Source organism: Phoenix dactylifera, chromosome 3 (assembly GCF_051530095.1).
Source record: "Phoenix dactylifera cultivar Ajwa chromosome 3, Ajwa_hap1_PhDact_Kaust_v1.1, whole genome shotgun sequence".
Classification (NCBI taxonomy): domain Eukaryota; kingdom Viridiplantae; phylum Streptophyta; class Magnoliopsida; order Arecales; family Arecaceae; genus Phoenix; species Phoenix dactylifera.
In genome coordinates, this window is record NC_143192.1 from 8523551 (window position 1) to 8540059 (window position 16509).

The 16509-nt window shown below is 35.4% G+C and overlaps 1 protein-coding gene across 1 annotated transcript; it reads left to right on the forward strand.

Annotated features, from left to right (window-relative positions):
- Positions 1 to 1145: 1145 nt before the first annotated feature.
- LOC103712137 (tetraspanin-10) lies at positions 1146 to 12991 on the forward strand. The gene is made up of 11 exons (XM_008798565.4): positions 1146 to 1375; positions 2065 to 2177; positions 2268 to 2322; positions 2421 to 2476; positions 9243 to 9290; positions 9771 to 9819; positions 9924 to 10007; positions 10085 to 10152; positions 12212 to 12337; positions 12439 to 12514; positions 12769 to 12991. Exons 1-11 carry the CDS (start codon positions 1322 to 1324, stop codon positions 12844 to 12846), a joined length of 807 nt encoding a protein of 268 aa, XP_008796787.2. The 5' UTR covers positions 1146 to 1321; the 3' UTR covers positions 12847 to 12991.
- Positions 12992 to 16509: the final 3518 nt, after the last annotated feature.

Sequence of the window (16509 nt, forward strand, 5' to 3'; positions counted from 1 at the left end):
CTGTGATAAAACCTGCTTCTAGCTGCAATCAAGTTTCAGACTTCAGATGCTTCCAATTTATACCTACAACACTTCAATAGTTTTCATTATAAAACAAAATGAATAATTTGAGGAATACTGAAAAAATATACGATACCTTTCGCGCGAAAGAGTGATTGATCTTTTTTTCATAATGTTGCCCATCGAATTGCACTCCACACAGATCTCAAAACACTTCAAACATATCTATTCATCTGCCTGTGTAGATCTCAAAACAACCATCGCAATCCAAAGTAGATATGCCCAAAAGAAGGTGAATCATTCTTTTGCATGAAAAATACAATGCCCTCCCACTTTTAAGTGCCAAGGCTGTTTATGAGGTAGCATAATTTGGTTGTAGGAATCTCCATCTCGATGTCGTCATCTTGGAAGGAAAAAATTATCACATGCATGCATCCTATCACTAAGATGAGCACGAGATGAATGGAACCTATACTAACACATCTCGTGGTACCAGGCGTCCTCGAAAGGCTCACACGCAGGCCAACAGTTTGCAGTGTTCTTGTAAACATTGCCATCCCGAATCTAACCATCCAAAAGGTTCAATGAATGAAATGAAGACCCCCATAAGCAGCAAACCGCACGGTGCCAATCCCCAAGGGTCCCCACTAGCCTTATTGCAACCACCATCCTTACTCATTGATGTTTCTTAAAATTACAAATGGGTTTGGCCTATAATGCTTATTGATCCTAATTAGAATAATGAAAGACATGTCATGGGCCTAATAAACCTGGACTTGGGCCAAAAATGAGAAGGCAAGAGGGTTTTTGAAGTTATTAGCCTTTTCTTTTTTTGTTGATTTTGATAATTTTATTCTAATCTTGGAATATGAGAGCCATGAAATGAGGATTCAAAGCCTTAATGGTTCTAGACTTCTATCATGGGACAAAGATATCCTCACAAAAGCTGGTTTTTAAGGAAAATTAATTTAACCAGAAAGGAAAAAATATTTCTACTTTTTAGCAAAAGGATCTTAAAAAAAAAAAGTAAACAGACAAATTTTTTGATGTTAGATGACTAAAAGACACCTGAGAAATTAACCAAAGACCAACATGTACAGAAGTCAAAGCTGTCTGCTTTTATACAGCATGTTCAGGTGCGAAGTGGTGGCTTCCGCTAGATTCTCCCTAGATTTGAAACATCTCCCGTTGTCCGAACTTCAGACCATTGTCCCAAAGGGCATCCTTCCTTCACCAAATCTCAATCTCTCTCTCTCTCTCTCTCTCTCTCTCTCTCTCTCTCTGAGCTGAAGCTTTTGGGAGGGGCAAGGGGAGGGCAAAGATGAGCAGGGGAACGAGCATATTTGTCATCAGGTGGATCAACTTTCTAACCATGGTGAGCATATCAGGATCCTTTTCCTCTCTTTTTTGTCCTGTCGTGCTCAGATGTATGATTGCTTCTTTGTTTCCCTCTTTCGATTTTAATCCTCTCCTCTTCTACACCCTCACTTCTTTTAGTTTTATTTTTAAAATTCCATCTGGGTCTTAGTGATATCCCTGAAGATTTTGGTAATGATGCTTTGCTGAAAGGAAAAATTATACACTGTTCTTTTTCCTTGATGCATATGCAAGTGTGGATTTTTTTTTTTTCAGGTGCTGCCAGGGTATATTGTTTTTTGGGCTAACAAATAACCCAGATTTTACACAAGATACCTCTGCATTGATGGGATGAATATTTAGAATGGAAAAGAAGAAAAAATCTGTTATCCTCGATTTTTTTTTTAGGTCCCCATAATTCAAATCTTGTTGTATATATATTTTTTTAAAAAGGAGAAAGGACAAATGGGAAAGATGGATCCAGGGCTCATGCTGCTTTTCACATCATTGCAAAGTGCACTAGGTTTTGCCCTTGAAAAGTTTGTTTGCAGTTATTTCACAGTTTAGGAAGTAGGAAAACTTGTGGTTTTAAGCTTGATTGCTTTTTTTTTCTTCTTCTTCTTCCTCCTTTTTTTATAATTGCTATAAGATCTTATGCCGGTCTATAATTAAGAATAATGCTGGTTTTCTCTTAATGCGGTCATATAGATATTAGCAATAGCAGTTATATGTTTTGGGATATGGATGAGCACCCATCATGATGCATGCCGAAGGTCCTTAACGCTCCCTGTCATGGGTATCGGCGCTTTAGTCCTTCTAGTGTAAGCATTTTATGCATATGCTACAGAAGCCTATCTTGATGATTCTTTACCTCTTTTGTTATTTTATTTGGGCATTCTTCAAATTTTCAGATCCTTGATCGGGTTCCTTGGAGCTTGGAAGAATGTCACCATACTGCTGTGGGCGGTATCCTTTTGTAGTTTGTAACATATGACAATTTTGCAAATTTTTAAGTTATTTTCCTCTCATGTAATTAAAAGGTTACCTTGACATAAAAACTTCAGTATCTTGTGATCTTGTGCTTAATTTTGGTGGCAATTATGGCGTTCACTGTGTTAGCGTAAGTATTGACTGTAGGATCAATTATTTGAAGTTTAATTTGTTCTGCTCTGTGATTTGATAGAAATTTATAAAATCTCTGGCTCTTCTAATTCTTTCCGACTCTACATTTATTAAGCCATTTAGTCCGTACTCCGTAGCGCTCTTTAAACTTGTGAAATTTCCATTTTTACATGAACAAGAAAGTGCAATGTAACCTGTACCTTTTCTTTTTTTTATTTTTATTTTTAGGAACAAGGTGAAGTTACACCCTTTTTCTACTTATAAATTATAAATAGGAAATAAAATTCCTGAAAAAAGTGACCAGCAATCCACCTTAAATGCTCAACACAATTCCCAAACATGAACTCCATTCCATAGCTCTTAGCAATTTTCATTGCTATCAATAAAAACCACAAACAAAGCAAAGCCAACGCGAAGAAATAGGGAGTGGAAGGGCTATCATCTTCTCTGGCATCAACTTTGACATGCATTAGATCCACCAGAGACTCTCCGGGAAAAATTAACATCAGTTTTTTCCTCTTCTTATCAGGAAGAACACTTGCCCAGTATAGAAAATGAAACTCAACCTATATCAAATTATAATTAGTTTGCACATGGAATAAATCCCTCAACAAAGAGGTCAATTATTCTAATAAATAAGTCTTTCTAATTTTGGTAAATTGAATTTTCCTAAGGGATTTAAAACAACATATGATATTGTAGTGAAAATGCTGCCCTTTTTTGATTAAGGCTTTGCTTATTCTCTTTATCTGAATTTCATCTCAATTCAATGTAGACCATGAGGCATTTCAAGGAAGCAAGATTGAGTTATGCACTATCAAATGTGTAGTGATACTGGACCTAGTGTCACAGGTTCAAAACACGGAAACAACCTTTCCAGAGATGGGGGCAACACACACACATCTGACTCTCTTAGACCTGCATTGGCGGGAGCCTTTTGCACCGGAATGCCCTTTTTTATCGAATGTTAGTAAACATTAATGGTTGTGCCTACTGGGACTTGGTGTGGTTAATGTGCAATTCCATGCTGACTCATAACATGGACCAGCATGTAGCAAAGTTTAATCTAGTGGGTGGATATACAACTAGAATGTTTGAATATTCTAGTTCAATGACCTTTTTAGTTCTTGGACAACTAGCTTGCTTATATTTGTGTTTAGAGAATGCTTGGAAAAAGAAAGTTTCTTTTGCTAATCTGTTGAAGTCTAGCATCGTAAATGATTTAGTATATATGCTCTAAATGCTGTTTAGATTTTTAAGCACTAAATGCTCTTTAGATTTTTAAGTACTCAATGCCCTTGGGACTTCCCTGATTTTTTCTATTCAAGTCATTTTCGATCACAACTGCCTCTTTATAACTTTTCATATCCATTACTCGTCAATAAATATATGCATCTCATGTCCAGAGTCCAGAACATGCCATAATATTTTGTTTCTTTATTATTGATTAGTAATTTAGATCTTTAGCCTGATAATTTTTAATTCTGCTATTTTGCGTCGTGCCCACTTTTACAGTGCTCATTTGATGCATACTTTCCATCTCATTATACATCTTGATTTATACACTAAATGAATTGTACATTTCTCTTAAAAGTTTTACATTGAAAGTCTGAAATGCTTTTTTTCAACAAACACACAAACCTATAGAGATTAATGAGCTAATCTATGTTCCACAACCTGGCCCTATTACTGCAGACACTATTCTGTTCAGGTTGATACCTCAGTCCCAAAACACTAGCTTTCTTTTTCCTTGTTAAGTGATAAATTGATGATATTGATACTTTCATTCATTATGGAATGACTCTTTTGCATGAATTAACCACCAAAGTATCCATTCTTATAATTGTCCTACCTCTCCATAAGGCTCCAATCCCAACTAGGGCATTGAATAGATCCAGAACCACCCAAATTTCTAAAGTTTATACACAATTTGATTCAGTACCAATATTGGTAGTTATGGTGAGTATGAAGTAATTGAAGAATGGCAATATCTGAAGTCAATAAGTGTATCAGAAAATCCTATTTGTGGAGTCATATTGCCCTAGGCGAATGTTGAATTAATGGCTTCTAATTTTCTGAAATATGTCAGTTTGCCTCAAATTCCAACGACTTCTGCTATTCTGACTGAACTTTATCTACATGCGACAAAATCAAGTTTGGAAGAAGGTGGATACTGCCATCCTCTACAAATAATAGCTTTTTCCAACAATCTGTAGTAGAATTCCATGGTTTTCTTTAGGGCAAACCCAAAAATTATTCAGAAGCACATCAAAAAGTAAGCACAGGAGATTTACACTTTTTCTTTTACAGTATATCTACATCAGCTGAAGAGTCAGATTCACTTTGAAGAATGACATACAATAATTCACTGCCTGCATGTTTTTTGATCTTATAGAAATTTGCGCTGTGGAACACTTTGAAGAACGCCATACAATAATTCACCAACCACATGTTTTTTCATCTCTCATATCAGGACATGCTTGTAAAAGTCTCCTATATAGTTTTGAAGGAACCAAGCTGTAAAACCCTTTTGTAAACATCTTATCAAAAAGCCTAAGAAGAAAACCCATTTTTAGTCTGTTCAATGATACGATCCATTGATAAATGTATTTTATGTAAGAAGTCTGAACTGAATTGCGTGATCACCATAGTTATTTATTGAAGGTATTATAGTGTTGCTATGGTATACATTAAACAACATAAATACAATTATATGAAATTCTGCATCTGTAATCCTTCCCCTTAAATTTAGCTGATAGATCTAAAATTGCTTTCAGGTGTTGTCAACCGGTGCTTTTATAAATGCAGCCTCTAACATATGGAAAAACTCTGACATATTTCTAATGTAACCCTTATGATTTTATTTTTTAAGCATCGTATCAGGATTTAGTATCAAATTTCTGTTCAAGTCTAACTTCAATCCATGCACCTTACACTCATTGTTGGCATGTCATCTGCTTACACTGCAAGCAACATAAAGGGACCATCCTGAAGGATGTTTAGCAAACTTGATTGTTCACACCTGCACTTACTGCAACCATGTGGAATAAAGAATGTATCAGAGCTCTTGTTGTACTGTCTTGGTGCTTGTTTAAAATCATAATGATTTCTTTAATTTACAAACCTGCTTTTCTCTTGGCTAAAAAAGGGGGCGGAGTGATTCCATTAGTATCTCCAACTCAATTAATGATCATGATATTAAGCTTAATAAAATACACGGGAATTTTGTCACTGATATAATTTATATAAAATCCATTTCCCTGTTATAAATTTCCTATATCATAAAACTATCTTTGCTCTTTTTATGCTCGTTTGTTTTGTTCAGCAAACCATCTATAATTGATGGTCCTCTATCCTAAGGTGAATCATGTCACACGTCTTACAAAAAGATTTTGCTTCCTTTGTAGCAATTCCAAGCCAAATACCAATTTTATTCTCTAACTTGAATTTAAAGGTATGGGTATCTTTTTCCTCTTCCTTATTTTGGTAATGATGTAGGAATCTGTTGAAGTACTATCCTATGCTACCTTTTTCTAATGTCACATATGTCTAAAGATGACAATCCTTCACCTTTTCACTTTCCTTTCAACATGCTTTTGCCTCATTTTTGATAATACACAAGTTTTGATGTTTCCCTGTGATTTGTGATTTCCTGAACGTTGCAGACGAAATTTTTTATCTTTGTTGATAGGCTTGTTGAATTTAGAGTCTAATAGATTTTTTCTTTTGATTAATGTTTCATATCATAAGAAGAATGAAAAGTGTTGCACAACTTGGCATCTTGCTCCCCATACCTAGGATACAATATAATCGAGTAAAAAAAAAGATAATTAATTGGTTTTCCTATTCAAGTCTCTTTTGATATTGTAAGTTCAACAAGTCTAGACATTGTTATATTAATGCCACAATCCATGTTAATTGCTGTTCCAAACAATCTTCTAGTAACCCTTAAAAATTCTCATCATGTACTTGCCTCTCTGGGAGTCCTTTTCATCGCTGCAACTGAACTAACCCATTCAATTGAGTGCTACTTTGAACTCTGAGATTGGTTCGATTGGAGAGAAGGGATTGCTTCCTTAAATTTTCTCGGCTCGGTCGTCTCATTAGAAAAGAACAAAGAAAATGAAAGAAATTCAAAATTAAGGTTTAGCCCTTTTTGCTTTCGCTAATTGATGATTAAAACCAGTGTACAATGCCTATTTATACTAATGAGGCCCTCTCTCCCATGGTGAGCTAAATTCTTTTTCTAGTGAAAAGAGGCAAAGGTTTTTCTAAAATAGTAAGAAATCATATTAGACCCACTAGATCCCAGATTTCTGTCTTCAGAAGACCTCCTACGGCTGCAATAAGGAGTGATGTGTGGCAAGTAGTTGTCGTAGGTCCACCTACCTGATATGGCTAGTCAAAGACTTACCTGAAAATGAAAGCTTCAGTTTGACTAGCTTGTTTCAGGCCCCAAACATCGTTGAACCTCGATGTCATGGGGTTATGATGAGCCCCTACAGGGTGGTCACACCTTTGTACTTGGCAAGTGGTTTGTTTTGAAACCTAGGACGCCGAAAATGGATGTCGGATGAGATAGTTATGGCTTCCAAAAGTTATGCTTCATGATTGGGTCTTGGATGTGATAGATTTTGCCCTTGAATCCTGGCCAAGTTAGTCCCCAATAGGTCTGGCGATCCTCTTGGATCAACGATGTTGAAGGATCCTTTTTCCCTTTAAAGGTTTCGGTATATCTCTTGATGTCAACTTTCTACCATTTAATTTGACCCTCATATTGCGACTTAGACACCCGGTTGTTTTCTATCTTTTACTATTTTTATAAGCTTGATAATTTTTAAAAAGGTGATATCCTGAAGTTTGTGAAATTTTTCTTTGAATAATTGTCAATAAAAGATGCTTAGATCTGTACTTTATTTAGGTTTTGATTTTGAGTAGACTCTATCTTTGGCAATTAAATTTCTAGCTCCAATTTCACAACAATTCTGGTTTAAATAATAAAAAACAAATTAAAGTTCAGTTAAATTCAATTTAAATTTGAGATAAAATACTAAATATGGGGAAAATGAAATAATAAAGATGTATTTACGACATTTTGTAGTAAATTTATTGGTTAGGACTTCTAAAAGTATAGTTTTGTGGTTTTTTGCAATAAGAAAATTAACCTATTATTTTTCAAATACTGTTAAACTAAATCATATTTGATGTGTAATATATCATTTTACCACTTGAGAGCAATCTAGCATATGGCAATCTACTCTTTATGATTTGAGTTGCAGGATAGCTAAAGTTGTGTCAGAAAATTTACTTTCATCTAAATCTCTATGGAGCTTATGTTTCCAGTGTTTCCATATCTTTTCCAAACTTTAAAAGAGTACAGAGAAAATGCTTCTCCCCCATTTAAAGTAAAACTGTTAAGAAGATTAACATAATATCTCAAATTTATGCAATTAATTTAGACTGATTAGTTAGTTTTGCTTGGAACTCCTAAACAATCTGAGTTTTGGATTGGTTCTTCTTACTGAAACCGAATGTTTGGATTTTTGTTTGAGTGTTCGGACAAAACTTCTGATCATGAATGACACAATACATTGCACTGCTCTAGGGACTGTTAATTGGCATTTTGGTGTAAAATGTGAATTTACTGATTTATCTTCATATTAGCATGACTGGTCATCTTAAACCTCACCTGCAATGTTTACCTAGTAGCATGGTCTTGAAAAGCTAGCCACAGGACTTGAAAAACTTATGGCTCAAAGCAAGTGGTTAAAAGCAGCCTCAAGGCTTCTTCCTTGAGATCAGTTACAAGGGCTTACATTTATGAATTAAAACATACACTTTACAGGGACAAAGGTGGGAAAGAGGCATGCAACTCTTATATCCTAATATATTATCCTTTTAAAGGGTAAAGTATAAAACTAACCTTATTGCTTCATTTATTATCAAAATGTTGATTATGGTCTCGTGAAAGCTGTAAACTTGTCCTCGTCATTTTCTCATCTCTATTCGATTTGAAATTTAAGCCTATGCTTGACACCTTATGCTCCCTGATCCTTGATAGAGGGCAACCAATGGTTTGGAGCAACCCATGAGTGATGTTCCTATTGCCATTGCGTTACCTGTAAGTAATTAAGTTAAATATTTGAGATTTATGCTTTAAGCTGCCTGGAGGATTATGCTTCATATTTTTAGGCTGAGCTGCCTTGTCTCCTCTTTTAGCTTTTTTAGAACATTGCTAGTGAGTGCCATTTACCCCAGCTGTAACATCCTACAATGAGTCAAATGGACCAGTCTCATCCCAATGAATCCTAAGCATCCTTTGATAAACTTAATTGTAATCAGTAATTCACACATTGGCATACATCATCAACAAGTTCTTTAGCACTCCTGTATCCTGACATCATAAAGTAGGCACTAAAATTGACAGATGCAGGGGTGGCTCGACAAGTCACCAAAATTTGTTGTTTGCTTCATTTCCTATGTTGTTTTTATTTTCATGAAACATTAGTCACTCTTTCTCCTATTAATTCTATTTTCTAAATTGAAACCTTTTGAGTTATGAGAAGGGCTCCATAGGTTTCAAACCTTCAACATCGAATTGATCATGTAAGGACATCCAATAGGACAAGTTTAAGTCAGACCTTCATTGATGTTCACGTTGTAATAATTTTTTTCCATTTAATTTTTCAGGCTTTATTTTCTTAAACTGTTATCTGTTTTACTTAGATGTTGGAATGTCATCCAAATATTGTTTGCTTTTGTAGGTTTATCATAACAAATGGTAGATCTGGTCATGCTGTAGCTGGACTGAGGTAAGTCTGTAAACTATGAAGTACTCCATTAATTTCATTTCTCAAGTCTGCTGAAGTGACAATCTACATGAGCAACCCTGAATGACCTCTTATCATTCTCATATTGAGGGTCGGTAACCTCTTAGCCCCTAGTTTTTTGATGCATCCATCCAATTTACCTTAAAACTATCAAGTTTTTCATATTTGTCTATTTCATATATGGACTACAAAGGGTTAAACATGAACCGGTTATTTCTTGCAAGGGATCTATTTTCTAGGATTTGGAAAGTCAATTAGCTCATCATGAACAGGAGCCTGCCCTTGACTGTATTGCCATCATTTCTTCCACCATTTGATTTTGGATTTTATCCTAATCAACTTTTGGCATATTTTCATAGTAGTTTTCTTGTTATCGCCTGAATAACAAGGATTATATGTCTAACAGAAGATGATATCTGTCTAGATGCTATATCAGTCAATTTACACTAATCATCTATTCAGGTACAAAGAGTATCATCTTCAAGATTATAGTTCTTGGTTCTTAAAACGGGTGAGGCTTCTTGCTTATTATGAACACTTAATTCTCTCACCTTAACATTCGTTTGAGTAGATATCCTTATAATTATACTAAACTGGTCTATTACCTTAATTGAGCTCAACAATACCAAAAACTGGAGACACTTGAAGAGTTGCCTTGTGAAAACCGAGGATTGCAATGATTTGCCAAAGAAATACAAGGTCTGTCTCAGTTTTCTTTTTTCCTAACTTTTGATTTATGTTAGAGCCTCATTCTTAATTTTCTCAATATCATCCAGACTTTGAAAGAGTATAAGTTCGCAGAACTTACCGCCATTGAAGCTGGTTGCTGTCGGCCACCATCAGAGTAGGTGCTTTTCTTCTTCTTGATCAGATTGCCATTTCGTGTTGAAATATTTTTTTGTTCTTTTGTTATTGTGTACTTAGAATCTGCCACTCCAAGTTGCAAAATTAAATATAATCTCGCTATATGTTTCCTCACCAAATTTGATGTGGTACTGCCTGCAGCACTTATTAGTTACTCCAATTTGGGCCATTGAAGCATATAACTGATGATCGAGTGATCTTGGGTAACCAAAAGGGTGTGCAATTTGCATCCTCAAACTCTTATTGGGTTTGACTTCTTTTTTCTTTTCCCCCTTATTTTTAAACTCTGCAAACGACTGCATGTTGGCATTCAAGCTGACATATGTAGGTGCCCTTCTGCGGACACGGCATGTGCATTGCATCGTATATGCCACAAGAATCATGAATTCTCAGCATTCTTTCAGATTTACAGTGCTGCCTGCACAACCGTTGTGGGTGCACACATTATCAAAAAAGGGAAAACTTCACAATTAGTTCTGAAATGATTATACCCTGACAGATTAACCAAAGAAAATTAGTAAGACATTCTTGTATACAAATTCAATCATCTTATACATGCGGAAGTTTCAGATACGGCGTAGACATTGCACATGCATCAGGATTGACTACTTCTGTTAAGTTCCGCACCTCCCAATCCCGAACCCTCCTTTGATTATTTTTATGTATACCCTAGCATGCTTGAGGATGAGTGTAACAACCTAAGTCTCCACCCAAAATGGCTAGCCGGAAGATATTTTTTTTGGTTTCTTAGTCTTGTATAAGTACCCAAGATCTTCTTGGCGAATAATCGATGTGGGACTAAATACATGCCCGCACGGGTCCTCATATATTCTCTCTGTTCAAGCTTTGATGTTCTCGTCAGGCTAAGGGTTCGAATCTATTCAAATCTAATAACAAGCACTATAATAGGCCCGTGGTCAGTCTCCATTAACTCGTGCTGCAGTGTCTCCTAGTCCACATAGGTTATGGGCTGAGTTTGTTTGGATATTATTTGTGATAATCCAAGACCTCATCCAAAATGGCTAGCCGGAAGGTATTATTTGGGTTTCTTGATCCTGTATAGGTACCCACGATCTACCCAGCTAATAACCGTTGTTGGACTAAACACACCCACACGGGTCTTGACAATGAGTTATTTCTAAACTTTTTTTTTTTTAAAAAAAGAGAGAGATTGTGGGAATGCTACCTTCCTGGCTTGAATGCTGAATCTCTTTGCAATGCATGTGTGGAGCAGAGAGGTACAAACCAAAGGATCCAAGTCCAGCTGGTGAAATCTTTTGGTAGACTTTTGCTTGTATGTTTCTTTTATTCCTTTCGTTTTATGAAGACCTTTTTAACCTTGTGTGCATGCTAATAGTTAACAATCATTTTGTGAATTCATTTGGGCTTCTTTAAGCATTCATTCTATTACAGATGATGGAATACATGCATGAATCTTGAAACTCCAAATACTGACATATATATTTGGTTTTTGATTATTAGAAAGGAAAATGCATAGTTGGGTGTGTAATAGAGCTAGGCACAGATTATGGATCAATATATTAGAGGAAGTGTAAGAGTTGCTTCACTTCATGACAAAGTTCTGAGAACTGACTATGTTCGTATAGGCACGTAAACAAGACTCGTAGAATGTTTTGATAAGTGCTTAAATGTGTTTTGTAAGGTTAGACAATGGAAGGAAAGGCCTTAACATAATGCAGATGTTAAGTAGTGAGACAGGAGTCTGAAAAGCTTGCAGCAAAAGAGGGTCCATCTTAGTAGGAATTGTGTATAGCTGCCTACAAATACAGGAAGGTTGGATGATTGTTATCATTTGTCATCATGGTGTTCATTCCTTGGGCAAATGCATTTTTATGCCCATGGGAGCAAGCAGTAAGTGTTGTCTCCTGTGCATGTACAATGTTGTCTGACAACCCAGTTGTGATTGAGAAGTAACATCTACTGTATGAATTGTTTCTTCATAGTAAACTGTTTATTCTACTTCTATTTATCAAAAATAACAGTATTTCCTTTTATCATATTTTCTCTCTTTTGTTCAGGTGTGGATACCCAGCAGTAAATGCTTCCTACTATGACTTGAGCTATCATCCTGTGAGCAATAACAAAGACTGCAAGCTTTACAAAAATGCACCTAGTGTGAAGTGTTATGACTGTGATTCTTGCAAGCAAGTCCATGCATTACCTTCTAAGCATTTAATCTTAAAGCTCAGGGGTTATTAACATTTTTTTTCACTCAAAATAAAATTTTCTCATACTTTTCTTTCAGGGCTGGAGTTGCACAGTACATGAAAATTGAGTGGAGAGTGGGTGCAATTTTTAATGCCATCCTGTTCGCCATATTGGTATGAGTTTCTGAATTCTCTGGTCTGACCCTCCATATCATGTTGCCTGATAATGTTAAAATCTTTAGTCCTTGGCTGAAACACCAAAATTTTTTGTCTTTTGCTGCGGACTGCATGCAAGTAAATTATACTTCATGCATCGAACCAATGTCTTTCTCTAATGCATGCACATTCAGTTGATGACATATTTCACTAACATGTTCTCTCTCCTTTTTCTGTCCTTTTTTTTGGGTACAAACCTTTTGGGATTTCAGTCAGCTGTATTCTTTGTTGGCTGCTGTGCAAGGAGGAATGCTGAGAGGAGTCATTCTTCCAAAGTCAGAGGCAGATAATTTGTCTATTTTGTAGCTCTTTGTTGGAAGATGCAGGGATTTAGTGAGAAGCTGTCAATTTTTCAGCAACATCCTTATTAAATGGAACAAATTAAATATACGATCCTTAGTCTGTACCATAATGCAAAATCCATTAATTTCTTTCTATACATTGTTTTCGATTGTATGTGGGGCTTGAGTGTGACTTTTTCGGCATCAAAATGATAACATTCTCTAGGTGCATTTGGACATACTAGAAAACCAGTATGTCCCATGTGTTATATATTCTTTAAAATTAGAAATTATGATTATATAAGATTTGGTGGTTGGTTATGCAATTTGTAAGAAGTCCTAGTATCGCCTTGCATATTTTCTATCCCTGAATATATATTCTTAACAGCTAATCACATCTTAGAAATTCTTAAATATCATTATTATCAAATTAAGGACAGTAAAATGAACCTAATTGGCATTGCACCATAAAACACCGCAACTGGCTCAGCTCATGTTGTGCCCTACTTCACTGATTTGTAACGGAATAATGGTCAAGGAAAATATCCACAAAATTGGTTCAGATGTAGATGTGCTCCTTTCTTTGGTTGAATCAGAATATTTTGGAGAGGAATTCTAAAATATGTGACGCAGGAACGCTAATTAGCCTTGGTTCAAATGTAATATTTGTAACTTGCTATTAATTGAGGATGGCCCAAATGTCTGGTATCTCTTCCATCATTGGATTTTGTTGAAGTGTTTCAGTTTTTTCAGACTTGCTGGCGTTGGAGGCATATGTGATATGGTGGTTCACAAAGCCATTTGGGTTTGACACTTATATATCATATTGGGAAGGTTCAAACTGTCACCTCACATAAAATAACTAGAAGATATTATTTAGATTGTTTAGTCCTATATATATATCCAATTTTTTTTCAACAAATTAATCGATATAAGACTAAATATATATCCGTACGAGTTCTCACATATTCTTTCCGTTTAAAATCTGGCATCTTCATCAGGCTAAGTATCAAAATCCGTTCAAATTCAATCATAAATATCAGGTTAGCTCAAATATATTGGTGTTGTAGTGTTTGTTAGTTCATATAGGTCATGGAATGGATAGGTTTCGATACCATTTTGTTTCAATTCAGAACCTCACTCTAAAAAGACTAGTCGAAAGGTGTTATTTAGATTTCTTGGCTCTGAATAAGTACCTATTATTTACTTAATGCATAGCCGATGGGGTATTTATATCTGAATTTAGACGCTTTAAACTAGTATTTGTTTCATTACTTAATCGAAGATGGAATTGGACCTCTTTATTATATCTTATCTATGATGGATTTGTATGCTAATTAAGGCAGTTGGCTTCGGACTATTGTGGGCTGTGTTATGTCCCGAATTTAGAGTGCGACACAAACAATGAGAAAGATCAAGAATTCTAAGTCTGGCAGCCAAATTTTAGAACATTAGGGAAATTATTCTATGGTAGAAGTAATATTCTACCAGCCACCAAAGTTGAATGGGAAAGATGCAATGTTTTTTATTCTTGTGGTTTGGTAAACAGATGCATGCTTTTTCCGAAGACAGCGGAAGGCATGCAACGTGACCGACGGACGATCCTGGAGGGTTCACTTCATATTCAAGCTTTAGTCAAGTTTCGTTGTTCAGCAAAAGAACCTTCTTCATTGACTAGTTTCCATGAGACAATTATTAGTTCCAGAAATGTTTGTTCTTGGTGTTTGGGAAAAAGAGAGCACCGAACGGCAACTAGCAGTTAGAATTTTATCATTTGGAACCTTGTTGCCTTCTACGTTTGTACAGAATGTAGGGTTACTTAGGAGATACATAGTGGTAGGTATGGCAAGATTTTCTTTTCCATAGTACAGAAGAATGGTGTAGACTTATTACTAAACAATGTTTGAAATGCCTAATTGCATGAAAATTATGTTAATGGACATAATTAATGAACATAATTGACATATATATTCTTTTTTTACATGCTTTCCTCTAGCTTACATATAAATTCCTGTTACATGGTTTCCTTTATTTTAAATATAAATTCTTGTTTTACATCGATATGCATCTATATTATAATTAATACAATTGGTAATGATTCTTCTTGATGCAAGTGTTTTATGAATGGCCTTGAACTGGATTTGTTGTAGTACATGCAAACTCCCAACTTGGAATATATTTTCTTGGAAATCATAAATTAAACTTTGGATTACATGAATACTGAACATGGTCTTATCATGATAATGATGAGAATGATTAATTTGTTGGTTTTAGCTTGCTTTGGATAAAAATTACACGAGTGTGTAGTTTGGTTGTAACATTTGGACTCATGGGATACATTTTTGCGAGCGGAAAATATGGCTCCATTGATGCTCTGGGCCAAAAATATGATCATGATTAGTCTAATATATATATATATATATATATATATAAAAGAATAAAATACCAAGAAGTTAACCGGCTGCCACCTCACGAACGATGCTGTCATCATGCAGTTACTGTAGCAATGAAGGTTTGCTATCTGCGTCAGAGGAATCTTTTATGGTAGAAAAAAATCCGTAATTCTTGTCAAGTAGTTTCTATACTCCTTAAATATATTAAAAAATTATAAAAACATCCCTTCAAATTTTGGGCCTTTATACTTAAATTCTAAAAATCTTAAGCATCAATAAACCATCAAATTATTAAATTTATCGCAATATGGTGCAGCCGTTAATTTACCGAGGTCAATTTTGATGACGTGTTCATGAGAGAGATGTTTTAGATGGAGCAGGTTTTGCGATAAAGACCCTGATGAAACTCTACCGAAGGTATCAAGGTTTTTGATACTATTGTACCATTGCTAGAATTAGGAGCTACATACGAAGAATTGTCTTTTGCTATCAAGAGGTTAAGTACCTTTCAAGTTTATTTAGAAAACAATTTCTTAATAGTTGTCAGATAGCTTTTAGATCCTCCATCTAGTGATACTAGAATCTACCCACAGACTGAATGGCAATCTATGTGGTTAATCATACTAGGACTATACTATAGTCCGACTCAGAGGGCGCGGGCCCTAAGCGCCCGGCTCAGCCTTAAGCTTCGTGCTCCTTAAGTGGACCTCGGTCAAAAGCCCATATTATTTAATTCATCCATCTTACTAAAAAAAAGCAAAAAAAGAAAAAAAGTCGCCGTCTGTAATCCGTTGCATAATAAATATTAAGTACAACTTCAGCATGACCCTGTTTCCTTTCGTGGCACCTAAACCTTAATTTAATCTTTCTGCCCCTTTCCATGGTGGCCCAAATCAATTCGAAGTCAAGCTAATGTCATGCTTATACTAAAAATAAAACAAACTCCTATGGCATACATCTGACACGTTTACTGTTTAATTAGTGTGCTTAACATTTAATTATAACATATTTATCAAAGACCATCTATTTTTGGTTTACGTGTTAGCCCCTAGGTGATCCTGACCGTCGCTCAGCACAACTGAACTCAATCCTCCAGCCGGTGGACCTCTCGATCCCTGTTTAATTATTTTTGAAATATACCATTCAAAGTTTCAAGCATTCTAACGGATGAAAGTTGGTAGAAAAATCTATTTTTTTAAAATAATAAAAATTATCAATTGAAGAAAAGAAGACCGAAAACAGAGTCTACTAAACTTCCCCGTTCATATTACTACAATTT

Bases quoted from the DNA above. Each gene is read 5' to 3' on its own strand.
- LOC103712137 (XM_008798565.4), top strand. From the start codon at position 1,322: ATGAGCAGGGGAACGAGCATATTTGTCATCAGGTGGATCAACTTTCTA. The intron at 9,820-9,923 runs GTGAGGCTTCTT...ACCTTAATTGAG, and splicing joins GTTCTTGGTTCTTAAAACGG to CTCAACAATACCAAAAACTG. The intron at 12,515-12,768 runs GTATGAGTTTCT...TTGGGATTTCAG, and splicing joins CCATCCTGTTCGCCATATTG to TCAGCTGTATTCTTTGTTGG.